This window comes from Anser brachyrhynchus, assembly GCF_964034855.1.
Source record: "Anser brachyrhynchus genome assembly, chromosome: 3".
Classification (NCBI taxonomy): Eukaryota; Metazoa; Chordata; class Aves; order Anseriformes; family Anatidae; genus Anser; species Anser brachyrhynchus.
Window position 1 is genome coordinate 58,116,836 of NC_137696.1, and position 14,011 is coordinate 58,130,846.

At 35.7% G+C, this 14,011-nt stretch overlaps 1 protein-coding gene across 18 annotated transcripts in view; it reads right to left on the reverse strand.

Annotated features, from left to right (window-relative positions):
• Positions 1 to 14,011, reverse strand: part of SYNE1 (spectrin repeat containing nuclear envelope protein 1) — a gene marked incomplete at its 5' end in the record, with an annotated part of 301,622 nt that overhangs the window by 154,640 nt on the left and 132,971 nt on the right. For all 18 annotated transcript variants that reach the window (XM_080587961.1, XM_080587963.1, XM_080587967.1 and 15 more), the window contains 6 exons: positions 591 to 773; positions 2,886 to 3,063; positions 4,018 to 4,154; positions 7,995 to 8,351; positions 9,773 to 9,937; positions 11,791 to 12,100. In XM_080587961.1, coding sequence (XP_080444087.1) covers positions 591 to 773; positions 2,886 to 3,063; positions 4,018 to 4,154; positions 7,995 to 8,351; positions 9,773 to 9,937; positions 11,791 to 12,100 — 1,330 coding nt within the window. The remainder of the gene's footprint in view (positions 1 to 590; positions 774 to 2,885; positions 3,064 to 4,017; positions 4,155 to 7,994; positions 8,352 to 9,772; positions 9,938 to 11,790; positions 12,101 to 14,011) is intronic.

Below are 14,011 nucleotides of genomic sequence, written 5' to 3' on the forward strand. Positions count from 1 at the left end.
CTTAAAACCTATGACCTTAAAAGAGATTATGTTTTAAATATATTCACCTTATGTTCTGGTTGAATTGTGAGCTCTGAAAAGAGAACAGCACTAGGGTTTATTTAGAAAGTTGTTCAAATATATCATTACATTTCACCAGTTTGCAGTAAGAACAACAAAGTTCACCCACTGCACTGGGTCTTCAATCAGCACTGGTGTCAGAACTCTGTGTTAAAACAGCATTTGAAAAAGAAAATGTGTTTTCATGAGTTTTAGTAATCCAGTATTTTAGATGAAACTCATGTTAATGAATTTGAGCCATTGCCATCTTTTCTACTTTCTGTTAATCTGAACAACACCTTTTGCTTGAAACATCCCAGTTATAGTGGTTTCATGCGGGAAGGGTATAAGTAAACATAAGTAAAATTTAAGTAAAGTGAAAGAGTAAGACTTCCTGAAAGCAGCTATTTATTCTGTCACACTATAAACACTTACTGCTATAGTGGGAAATCTAAACTGTAAGGACCTCTATTAAGATGAATGTGCTTTTGAAACAAAAAGCAAAGAGGAAATTTATATCAAATATTTCCCCACTGTGACTTGCTCAGTACCTCCAATGCAGATTCCTTCTGGTGGAGGGTGCTGATTAATTTTTTCCAATCTTCTTTAGCAGTAGCAGATTTGTCCCGGATAACTTTACCCTTCTCCTTTGGTAAAATGGAGCACAGCAGTTCTCCTTTGGATGCCACCTGGTTTAGTTTATGTTGTCCATTCTCAATTTCCGATAAGAATTCCTAAAAATTATAATAAAATAAGTTAATTGGTTGCATTCAGTAAAAGCTCTTTCTGTTAATTTTGGGTCCCAGTAAAGGTGAATGGCAAGGTCACAGAAAACTTAACAGAGATTGGAGTTTACTGTTTCTGCATGTTAATTTTTTAATTCATATTTCAGTATATTCCATTTTAATATTATTCACATTTATATGGGACATTCATATGAGGGGCAATCATTTATATTATAGGGACAACAGCTACTTAATCCAGAAGTGCCATGCGTCTAAATAATATATATACTAACTCTTGGTTTATCTGTATGTTCTGCACTTCATGAGACATTACCGGCCTCTTAACATGGCATTATGCTTCTTTAAATCTTCACAGTACAGAAAGTGATAACACTTTCATTTCAGGAAACCAGTATCCTGGCACAGCATGACATGGAGCTGCAGCTACATGCAGGGGTAGGGTCCTGCTCTGAGAGAACACAGGAAAGAAGCCTTGCCCACTGCAGACAGCCATACTGGACTTCCAATGCATGTGTAGGGGCAGGGGTTAACAATCAGACCCTAAGCAACATCTGAGCTGTGTGATTTATCCTCCACATCCTCAGAGTACCTTTCTTGACTCAAAGTATTTTTGTTCACAGAATTCTTTCACAGTGTTGGTATGCAAAGACTATATGGAAATATGTGAGTAAATATTAGGTACTGTAAGGTAATAGGCAGATTTTTAAATTCCAATGTGTTGGGATAGCGTTCTTATAATTTGTAATTATTAAAAGATTTTGTGAGCCTTTAGGACTCAAGTGAATTTAGCAGTTCTAAATATCAATGAAGTTATTTTAAACTATTATTATGCTTACATGATACACAATTAGCTTAATATTCATAATAATCAGGTTACATCCATGTTGTAAGCAAAGGGCTTGATTAAAAAATTACTAAGGTCCTGATTATGTGTACCATTGGAGCTATTATCAGAGAATGCAAAGGGTCTGTTAGCTTTGAAATACTTTGTCCAAGCTCTTGCTTTATTAAAATCAAATGTGTGGTTACCTTGTGACTTAATGATATCAAAGGTGCTAACAGAGAGAATATTAACTGTAAAAAAAATAAATTTGTTTATATAGGTTTATAATTTGTTTATATAGGCTCCCATGACATGCCTGAAAGTATTAAAGCAGTTACTACATGTCAAAAAATTTTATTTCATTTAGAGTAGCTTTCAGGGAGAAGGAGATCAAACTAAGGTCTTATGAATAGGCTGCAGCGATAAAGAAAAAAAAATGTCTTACCAGTCTTGGAAATTGTTTTTGCTAAAACTCTTTTATTTAATTTCCAAAATGACTGGATTTTATTTTTATTTTTAACCCTTGTATTTACTCTTAAAATACTCTCATTTTGGGATAGTAAAAAAATTAATAAATTGTCGTTTACCCTTTTAAATAAACCATTTAAGCAAGGGAAAGTAAATTTACCAGAAACAGGGGGAAGTGATTTCGCTCTTGGTACTTTCTGATAGGAAAAACTGATAGGAATTTCTTCTGTCATACTGTGTAACTGAAGGTTAAAAAATCTCATTATGTACTTCTCATTTCTAAAATTGTAGTCATATTTTATTCAAAAAACTATTTCTTTTAGTTTAATAAAATAAACTTTTAATTGGCATTTATTTCCACAATTTTGCTGGGTCTTGTTTTAGCTTTGTATGAAAATCATGCTTTTTAAATGCCTGCTTCCACTGCATACATTTTTACCTTGTTCTTACACTATAAGGTCTCTACTTTCATAAATGAGCGAAAAACTTTATATGACTTTGAAATAATTCCAGGTTTTAAGTCCCAATTCTGATGTCCTACCAATTTTACAGTGCTGTCCTGCCTTCAAAACACACGTTTTTCCATATTGTAATATAAAAGAAAAATAAAAAAAGGAAAACTATGAGAGGCAATGACTACGTATAAAGTATAGTATGACAGCTAAATTAAATGATCTAGATTCAAAAAAAAAAAAGAATAGATGTTTATTTCATTACAGTTAGTCACCTTTAGTGTTATCAATAACATTAACAAAAAAATGACCTGAATTTTGTATGAAAATGATTGAACGTCTAATTGCTAGAGTTACCTGTATTTTCTGTAGACTCGCTGAAGCTTCACTGATATTCTGAGGTACATCAAAGCATTTGGCTGTGGTCACTTTTGCGTTGACCAGCCATTGCTGGAAGTCCCTGAAAGTTGTCCGAAATCTTTGCTGCAAGATCTGCTCTTTACTCTGACATCCTTTTGAAGCTTGCAGGCAAAGGCTGGGTTTACCACATCAGGGAAGCAGAAGAGAGGAAAAGAAGGAGGAAGGGAAGGACTCTGTTAGGTGACAGTGCTATTACTCATTTCTCTGAACAAAACCTGGATTTCTTCTACCAACTGTAAGCAAGTAATTAAGGCACCAGGAAATCCATTAGAAGCTTTCAATTCCTTAAAAGTGAAGTATGCAAATTGGGATATAGCTGTCACAGATGTGACAGATAAGCTTTTACAGAGTGATTCAGTACCCCTAAGAACGAACAGTTTCTTCAAGCCTTTTTCTCTCTAGGGACAGAACATGAAACTCCAGAAATTACAATATGAACTTCCACGGTTTAGTTAAGTTCATAACATTAGAAGGGATCAACCTGGGTCATCATACCCTTCTTCTGGAGTTACAGAAGCCAAAAGCTACAACCCCTGAAAGAGACAAAAGAATCTTGTGCCTGAAATGCAGGTGTCAATCAGCTACAGTGACCTCAGAGAAAGTAAAGAGAGCAAATAAACATTAGCTCCCATGCTTCAACGAACGGGCAGGTAGGGCAGGAATATAATGAAGGGCAAAATTAAGAAAAAAATTTAGACAGCTTTTATAGCTTCCTTCTCTTTCAGGTAAACGAGCTATAGCTCTACCTCACAGTTTCTTATAAGGTTTCCTCCTGTAATAGACCAGGTGTGGACATACACTGGCTTAAGCTCAGTTTGTTGGCATAGCTTGGGTCTTAGAAAAAACACAACTATTTTCTACAAATGCTAATTGAAGGCAATATTGCTAAAATTTTGCAAAATGTTAAAATGCTAAAAATGTTGTTGACATCGATATCAAAATAATGATTCTAATCATTGTATACATCTATTTCAAATTCCAACATTCTAATTAATGTTTCCCTAAAAAAAAACCACTTGCATGCACACATATATGGGATTGATTAACTATAAACAAGATGAAAATGTACCTGTTATACTCCTTAATCAACCCTGAAACTTTTGAAGAATAAGTACTCAAATCTCTGGAAAATCTACAGAGATCATTTAACTGAGTCTTGATCTCATCTATCATATGTTCAGACTTCACCAGGGCATCCAATGTTTCCTGTTAAAACAAAATAAATGAACAATATTGGTAAGTAAATAATTAAAAAAATACAATGAAAATTTATAAAATTTAATTTAAACTTCAGCTGCAATTCATGTGTGTCCATTTTTGAGAGCATTCTAGCAATCAAGCACAGAGGCTTATTTGAAATTATGAGCTTCTATAGACTAAATTTCTGGACACCTCAACTTTTTTAGTTCAAAATGTTCTCATAGAAGAGCTTAAGATATGCACCTTGTTTTAATAAATGATATATATATATATTATATTATAATATATAGTATTATCAACTAGCTGTACATATGAAATTATGTACAATTAGGGAATAGCAAATAATACCAATGCATATGATTATAACTGTCCTTTTGGCTTGAGTTTAGTATGCTCAATAAAAACAAGCTGTATCAAAAAAAAAAAAAAAAAACAACAAACAAACCCCCCAAACAAACAAACAAACAAAACTTCTAATAGCTTTGATATTTTGACAGAGGCTTTCTTGATGTAAAAGTACAGCTGCTCACAGTCCTTTGAGGGTTACTGGGTGTCACTGCTGCACTGTTTTTGGAAACACCTAAGTCAAGAAAAAAGTATTTATGTTTACTTAGCAAACGTCACTGGGAGAGGTGTGATAACTACTCCAACAAAAACAGTTCTCATGTTGATGTACACAGCGTCTCCACTGCAGCACCCTGCCAACTACTCCAGCATGATTAGCAGTGTAGACTTGGCTCCTCACGTCATTAGAAACTAAATTCTTCTGGCATTCCTCTTAAACTGCCAGGGAGAAAAGACAATCTTCTAGCTAGTTACATTCACCACAGCAAAGGTTCTGCAGTGAAGACATGCCAGAGTGTTTGGCATGCATAGATTAGTTTGGCTACATCTAAGTCCTGATCTGGAAGAAATGTATGTATAAATATAAGAAATTGATCACATGAAAGTGACAACAGAATAGAAAGGGGACAGGGGAAGTGGGACAAGGAATTCCCTCCATTAAGTTTCTGAATATATGCAAAATGATGATTGAGAATATACATAGTAAACAATTTGTGATTATCTATCAGCACAAAATTCTATGTTCAGGAAATATATAAGTTATGTACATGAAAATAGAGAAAAGGTTTTGAAAACACCACAATTTCAAAGATTAAAAAACAAGCAAACAAACAAACAAACAAACAAACAAAAAAACTCACCAAATACATTTTCACTGTAAAATATTATCTGACTCTGCAATAAACTGATATGCACTTGTGTAAATTAAAACTGAAAACAAATATTAGCAAGGGTCTAGCAAGACTACAGACTTAGTAAGAACAGCAAATGATCAAAAGCCTGGGATTCAGATAATGTGTCTGCCACCCATGAGGAACTTTGTGCTTGTTTTATATCTCTTTTATTGGAAAAGTCTGCGGAGTTGCAAAATTTTTTAAGGATCTATACTGTGTGTTTCCGAGAAAGCTAAAATAAGAATAAGGGATGCATGTTCTTTGTAGTACCTGAACTGCCAGGAAAAACAACAATCCATTTTGACATAAATAATTATCTGCTTTGAGTCACTCACACACCTGAAAATGTGTTCAACCATAATTAAAAGATACTTGAAATAGTCACGATGCTGATTTGTTTATAAACCGCACAAAATAACATCTGAATTAAGTACTTATGTAATAACAATGATGTTTAGAAAAAAAAAGAAAAAAAAAGTAAGCTAACTGTTTTTTGTTTGTCTACTTTGTCAAACTGCACACAAGAATTTTTTTGGAAGCATTAAGAATGACAGCAAACTGGCCATTACTTAAAACAAGATGTTTTTTAACACTTAAAACAGAGATTACTTATGGCAGGAATCACTATAATGAGGTAATATATATTTTCTTTCTTTTCCAAAGAAACAGAACCTGAGAGTATCACAGGGGTTAAAATCATCTGTTTTCAATAAAATCTATCAGTTTCAAATAACTTAGCATGATAACTATTAAAAGATTCTTTTGATGATATACAACCTTAGGCATAACCTCTCAACAAGCAGGAACATTTACTCGAAAAACAGATTACATTTAGCTGTGACCATACAGAGACACTGAATTACTAATAGCACTGTTTCAGTGACAGATTTAATTTTGAATCTGAGAATTACAAAAATAATTTGCTGAATACCAGGTGTAAGATCTGTTGCTATTATGTTGCACATAAGAAAAGGAACGGAGCTTGAGTATGGGATAACAGAGTGAGCTTGCTAATTCTGAGAATTAGGAAATGCATCTTTAATTTGTGGCCTTGGCTTGCATGACAACATAATTGGTATGTGACAATGGAAAGGGAATGCTGCAGTGCTATTTTACATTCACAATAGAACCCATCCCTGGAGCCCAAATGGAAGGACTACTGTCCTGACTGCATTTCTTCAAGCTATAAAAACAAACAAACAAGCAAAAAAACATAGTAGGGCTGGGCATAATAAGACTTATGTTTCCTCTGCATTTTCCTCCTTACCTAACGTTTACAACTTTATAGTCTAAATAAAGCATTTCACATACAGCTACAGTACATATATGTTTTATATAGTACTAATAAAAGCAATGTCCTTTGAATTTAGTATTTCTCCATTTGTAAAATAAAAATAATAAAAAATAATAATAAAAAAGAAACATCTGTTACATGTTGATGACAGTTCCATATCTTCCTTTCCTGTTTAAAAACATAACCGTAGAAGAGTTGGCATATTTGTACTATTTATTTACTCCAGTGTAGTGTCAGCTTTGCTACTCCTACTGTTATGTACTGGCACTCAAACAGGCAGGTTCCATCAGTCTGTTTCAGCGAATTCTGTGGAAGGGGAAGCCACAGAAATAACTTGGCACAGACAATGGAGGAGGAGGAGATTTATAATCTCAGTTTAAAGGGAAAGTGTTTGGGTTTTTTGAATATTTCTTCAGTGAACGGGAGAGAAAGCAAGCATCACATACCTCTCTTCTTTTACTGAAACTGAACACTACCCTGAAAAGAAAGGAAAAGATACGATGTATCTTTCCTCTACTTCTGTGATTCACAGAAATTGAGATACATACAAATTTATAGATATGTAACTTGAATGTCGTGTATATATATATATACCGTGTGTGTGTGTGTGATACATACATATGGAATATTTGCTAGAAGACACTCAGGAACTCCTTTTCTATTTCTCTGAATTCCACTACATTCCATAGCAGAGCAATTAGCAAAAATACCTGTTTCAAATATAACTTCTTTAAATACTGGACAAGATCTTAACATGTATAATGTGAGGAATATTTAAAGAAATGGAAAGTAGAAACTCGATACATGCATGACAAATTGTGAGTTAGAAATCACTCCAACTGCTACTTGGCTTTTAGGAAATACTTCACATTTCCCTGATCAAGTACTACCCTGGCTCAAAACACCGAGCAACTTAAAGAGAAATTCAGAGATAGTTTGCTAGTTCCTTCATCTTCTTAAAGGCTAGCCTTGTTTTTAATGTGTAGGATCCAGGCAGCATTTGCTAAGTCTAGTACAGCAGAGGCCAAAGACATATCTTGTGTAAACAGTGCTTGCTCTGCTTACAGTCACAGAAGCTTGGAAAGTTGGGATTTCAGAGGTATACATATAATATGTATATATATATAATTTTATATATATATTATATAATATATATTAATATATCATATATACATAGTATATATTTTCAAATATATCTTTTATTTTTTTCTACCTCTCCCACTCCTTGATAGTGTCACTTGGCAGAAGTTTTCTGCCCATGGTATCTGTACATTTATAACCGGAAAACCACTCGGAAAAGAGGGGTGACCTTACTTTCTCCTTGCGCCAGCTTTCCACGATCTCGGTGTCAGTGTGCTGGCCATCGAGGGGGGTCAGGCTCTGCGACCAGGTGGCCAGCTGTCCGCCGAACTGCTGCACGGCCTCCTCCAGCTGTGCGACCTGCGCGGCGAACTCCTTCTCCGACAGGGCCATCTGGCTCAGCACATCCTGCAGGCTTTGCTGGCTCTGGAAAGCGCTCTCTTCCCACTGCTTCCAGTCTGACTGCAGGGCCTGCACCTCGGCAGCGAGGACATGGCACCCACCGGCGGTCGTGCTGCGCTTGGCTGCGGGAGCCAGAGTCTCCACTCGGACGAGGCGGCCTGCACCAATCTGGCGGGAGTCTACCAGCTCCTGCAAGGCAACATTGCCATGGTAACTTGCTACAGCTGGAAAGGGGGAGCCGCCCAAGATGGGGGCAGCATGCAGGGGGAATGCGCAGCACTGCGCTGAGCAGCGGTTTCGGCAGCAACAGTTTCACAACACCCACACTGCGTGCAGAATGGCAAAACACAGCCAGAGGCAAGATGAAAATAAAACTCAGTCAAGGGACTGTGACGGCTTTACAGTGATAGCAGAGTGGTTCTAAAACTTCCATAAGTTTAGAGGAGAAAGAACTATATACATATATATTTTTTTTCAGATACTGAAAAGTATTGTTTAAGGTAAGATGAAGAAAGAAACTGATTTGAGCTGTTTTGCATAACAAACACTGGTACAGAGCTGCACGTAGCAATTTTAAGAACATTACTGTGCTGCTGAAAAAAAGCATTCTGCAGCCTACTCATGATCTGTGATGTGCCATAATTGGTTACACATGCTTTTTGTTGTTGTTGGTTTTGGTTTTTAATAAATTCTTTCTACAGTGTTCTATTTCATTCTTACACAGGCTACGAGAAATTTTTTTTTTTTTTAGTTTTCAGCTTTAGAAGTTGGAAAATATAAATAGCATCCCAATCACTGCATGCCAGAAAAAAATGTTATTTTCTTCGTCTTATGAACTAGGAATTACTGTCTCCTCCCTTTCTCATATTATACATGGGGAGTTTGAACGCAAAGGAGACTAAAAACTTTTCAGGAGTAAACAACAAATCTATAATTTGATCTGGCTATCCTGAACCCTCATCTACTCTGCTCACAGGCCCACCCTCAAGTTTAGGAGCAGGCTAAAATGCTGTTAGCATGACTATTTGAATGTAAACATCAGGCATGAGAAAAACATGAAGTCTGCTTTAATGCTGTGTTCAGAAATATGTAACTTGCTCAGACACTCAAATGCCTAGGAATGGATGGACACAGAGAGATGCCAGGATAAGGAGAGTATACATAAAGAGGCAACACACATTTCTACTGTGTTTGAGGATCCTTGAACTGTGTTATGCATCTCCACTTCGTGAAAATCACAAAAGGTTGTTTCTGAATGATTCAGACAACACTGTTTATGGAGAAAACATATTTGGAGATGAGGACAGAACGGTATTTATTAATCAGCTAAGCCATATTTTTCTGTGATGCCACTGGGCTTCCACTCTTGAAAATAGTTTCCACGCATGCAGTGGCTAACTCAGGTCTGATTGTACTTTCACTCCATCAGTTTAGTATGGCAAGGCAGGCAAAAAGACATCACAGCTTAGAAAAGCTGCTTTCAGCTCACTGAAATATAATCACCACTTCTAATACACAAAGAGCAAGATCCCACAGGTTTTTGGCTGTGGCCTATTTTAGAGCATAGGTTCTGAATCACAGATGAAATCATGACAGCTAATATTTCTTACTTTGATTTTGGCCAGTTTTTTCTGTATCGCTGATGTATCTCCAGTTGCATCTGACCAGCGGTGCAGCTCTTCCTTTGCAGAATGGAGCCAGTCTGTGAATTCATGCACAGCATCAAGGTATAACAAATGATCCTTCACAATATCTTCTACTTTCTTCATTTTGTCCTATTTTTCAGATTTAAAAACAAAACAAACAAACAAACAAAAAGCTGTTAAATTGCTAAAACACTTTCCTGGCTTCTGTCCAGACTTCAAGGACGTAATATCACAAAGAACTGCTCTGCATCCATTTGATTTCTGAGCAGCAGAACTTGTAGCAGCTTATAGCAACAGAACACAGTGCTACACTGCACGAAGTTTGGTTTAGGTTGCTCTGGACAGGAATGCTGGCAGAAATATAGCTTTTTTTTTTTTTTTTTTTTTTTTTTTTGGAAGAAATAAGTCTCTATAAATGCTAAGCAAAGTCACGGAGATGTCCAATATGAAGCCCACAAATGAGTTCTGCTGTTCAAAAGTGCAAAAGGTTTTTATGGTGCTGAGTCCTTTTTTTAGGCATCAGATCAGAAGTAGTGGCTATCTCGAGGCCATATGCCTTGCACCCCTGGAAGACTCTTTCCCTTACATAGACATACAACAACTGCATGGCTTCATATCAGTGTTCTAACATAAGCTTAAAGTGGGGCCAGTTTACCTTACAGGTGAACTAGTGTTTTGGTCTAGGCTGGCCTTTGGTTTGACCATAGATTTGTTCTTAAAATTCTCAGAAATGTTTCTCAAAAGTAACCAAAAATGAACTGAGATGTGAATGTTTCTTTGTCAGAATCTTTCTTTGATGGTTAATAGCTAAACTAAGATGACCTAAAGTAAAATCTAAAAATTTTTACCTCTTAATGCATTTTGTCCAACGACCAAGTAAGGAAATGTACACATGTACCTGACTTAAAAAAAAAAAAAAAAGTAGGTGTCTTCTGAAGGCAGCAGAAGAGTATCAGGAAAGCCAAAGACGCACCCTTCTTTACTTTTGTTTACATACCAAAATGTAACACTAGTAGACAGGGAGAGTAGAGGGAAACTGTTTCTCTTCTGATGGCAGTGACTTTTACCAATTGCAATCAGTGTTTTTCTCTCCCAAAGGAAAGACTGCAAAGTTGTCAACAATTTCTGCCATCACAGCAAGTGGAGAAGGGAGCAGTAGCTTCATCTGGCACATCAGCTAGCCAAACTTGGCCCATCTTCTATGCCCAGCATCGATTCTTTTCTCAGCCTGCCAGTCCTGTGATGCTGTTGGACACTGCTACCCTACAGGTGATGAATTTACAACATGTTCCAGGCCCCAGTCTCCACCAAACAGAGAAGTTCATGCAGGCACAAGAAACACAGCATGGCCTCAGACTGACAGGATGCCAGTATCTGTCTGCTCTGATGTGGGCAAAGTAGAAATACCTGCCTCAAGTGCTCAGCACATGAGAAGTGCTCTACTGGGCCTGTATAATGGTTCATCTGACCAACTATTCTCTCCCATGCTATCTAGGGAGAGCACATGAATCTGGCAAATATTTGTGGGCAATTTCCCTTATACTTCCTTATTATTTGTAATTATTTAAGAACGTTAGAAAGTTCATAATCCTTTGTGTGGACACTTGTCAGAGGCTTTTGGAAAATCCAATTGTATTACATTCATTTATTTTCTCCTTCATTTATTACTCCTCTATTTTAATGTGCTTATTGACATTTTCACCGTGCTCCAGCATATTAGTTTGTTAGTTATACTTTCTGGATGCCATACTGACTTTTTCAGCAGTCTGCATGTATCCAATACTGTCTATTCAAACTATTCAAAACTATTCAAACACAATCAATCCTTCATTCGCTATAAAATTATATATATATATAATTATATTTATTATTATATATTATATATTATTATATAAAAATATAAAAAATCAAAATGTTAGTCTTTTATACAGGTGTCCATACATTTTACTTACTTGAAATGGAGACCTTTGCTTTTTTCTTACCTTGGCTACTGCTGCGATATCATTAAACTGTGTTTTTAGTTCTTCTCGAGCTGCTGCTCCAAAAAAAACATCCTCAGTTTTTTCATGAAGTTCTGCAGCCTTTTCAATGAGTTGCTGTAAATCACCAGAGTGATCCTCTATTTCAGAAACAATAGCTTGGAAATGGTCCAGCTGAGCAAACTTCTCCTTCAGACCAATCTGTGGTTCTAAAGGCTGTTCCACTTTGTGATTCAGTTTCTCTAACCACTGCTCCAGTTGGTTTTTCCTTTCCAGGTACTCATTCCACTGGCTAATGATAGACTCTAGGCAGCTTACATTAAAAGAAACATATACAGTACAGATGAGAACATTCGAAAGGTCTAAAAAAAAAAAAAGAGCCTGCATATACCCTAATTTTTACATTATACAGATATCTTAAATACATTTAATATGTGCTTTTTCCTTCATCTTGTTTTAGTTTTGTGTCAACTTAATCCATGTTATTCTAGAATTTCTGTGTTCATTGGGCTAGTACATATAACCTGATACAACTGCTTCCCTAGTACAGGTTACATGAGCAATCTTTCTGTCTCAGACTAATGAAATGCACATTTCAGTGTTTGTCTAGCAAATCAAAATATAGAGCATTATTAGAGCTCCTTATGACCACAGTAACAAAATGTACAGCATCCTCTTATGTTATTGACAATTAAGAGAGCTCCTGGTAACTTTTAAAAGAATGAATAAATTATAAATTGTCCATTTTATCACTGAGAACAAATATACCCTTCTGTTATATTTTGCTCCTTCTAGCAGATCTCTAGGTCTTTCTGGGACTTGGCTTGAGGAATGTAATTCTGATTCCACTGGACTTAACAGCAGCTGAGAGTGTAGTAGAGATTTTGTTTAAAATGTAATAGTAATATTGTAATGTAATGTTATAGTAATATAAACAATATTTTATGACACAAAGTGGATGAAATTAAAATGAAATCTTAAAGGCTTCCCACCATAATTTTCTACATAGCATTGTATTACAATTTTGGAATAAGTAAGAAAGTGGCATCACTTCTAATTGACTGCAATTTCATACCATAGCTCATTGACAACTGATATTTAAGACTCAGATACCCTAGTACTCTGATAATCTAACAAACAGATCTATGTCAGTTTTCTAATGCAGAGAAAGCTTTGTTTTCATTAGTGAGCTAAAGAATTAAGATCATGCAGAAGGGCCCGTTTCTATCCAATAATGACTAGGGTCATTATTGAAAGAGGCAGTGCTTGTAAAACCCATAGATGAAAGCAACAAGGGAGGGCATGCAGCTAGTATGGATAACAGGATTTAAATGCCAGATGTTGTTAAAAGAAGAAAAGAAAGATGGAATTTGATGAAGAAAAAAAATCTCTGCTTAGGAGGGAGAAGTCAGGTCTACAACTACAGAACTGGGAGCGGTACTGTGGAAAGGGATTTGGAAATTGCATAGGATAAAGAAGTAAAAAAAAAAAAAAAGGCAATATTATCCTGTTGGAAAGAAAGGAAAATCTAATTCTGGACTGTATTAAGAAGGTTGTTATATAAAGTAGAAAATAGTGATATTCTATTCATAATTAATAAGTTCTCAAATACCATAAGACATGAGTCCATTTTAAATTATTATCTTTCATGAAAAATGTAGACAAACTAGCAGTAGTCTGCAATTTATTGAAACAGAAACATGGATAAAAGAGGTCCAGAAAGAGATGTTCGGGGCCTTCAAATATATTAAAAAGTTCTCACACGGGCAATAACAAAAACTTTTAATTTCCACTGAAGTTAAGGTAAGAATAAATTAGCTTCATTTTCAGGAAATGTTATTTGGAGTGGATATTAAGTCTTTTTTTTTTTTTTTTTTAATTTTATTAGATTTAATTCAAATTATAGAAAAGGCAAGGCAAGGGAAAAAAAAGAGAAAGATAATTGAGGAACCCTCCTAGAGTTTTGTAGGGAAAAAGTAGAAAAATATTTGTCAGCTGTTCTTGGTCCTGCCCCAGTACAGGTTCAATATTTCAGTAAGCCCTTTCTAGATTTTTCTTTGAATGAATTTGTATGATTACTACTTCTTCTTAAGTGACCATCTCATATGAAACTTGATTCAGCTGATAGGGTCAACTCTTTGCTTTTTTTATAGAAGGATGTATTTTTTCAGGTAATTTTGATTCTTTCTGATGATGTATGTAGCTTTCCCCTCAGGTGTGAATG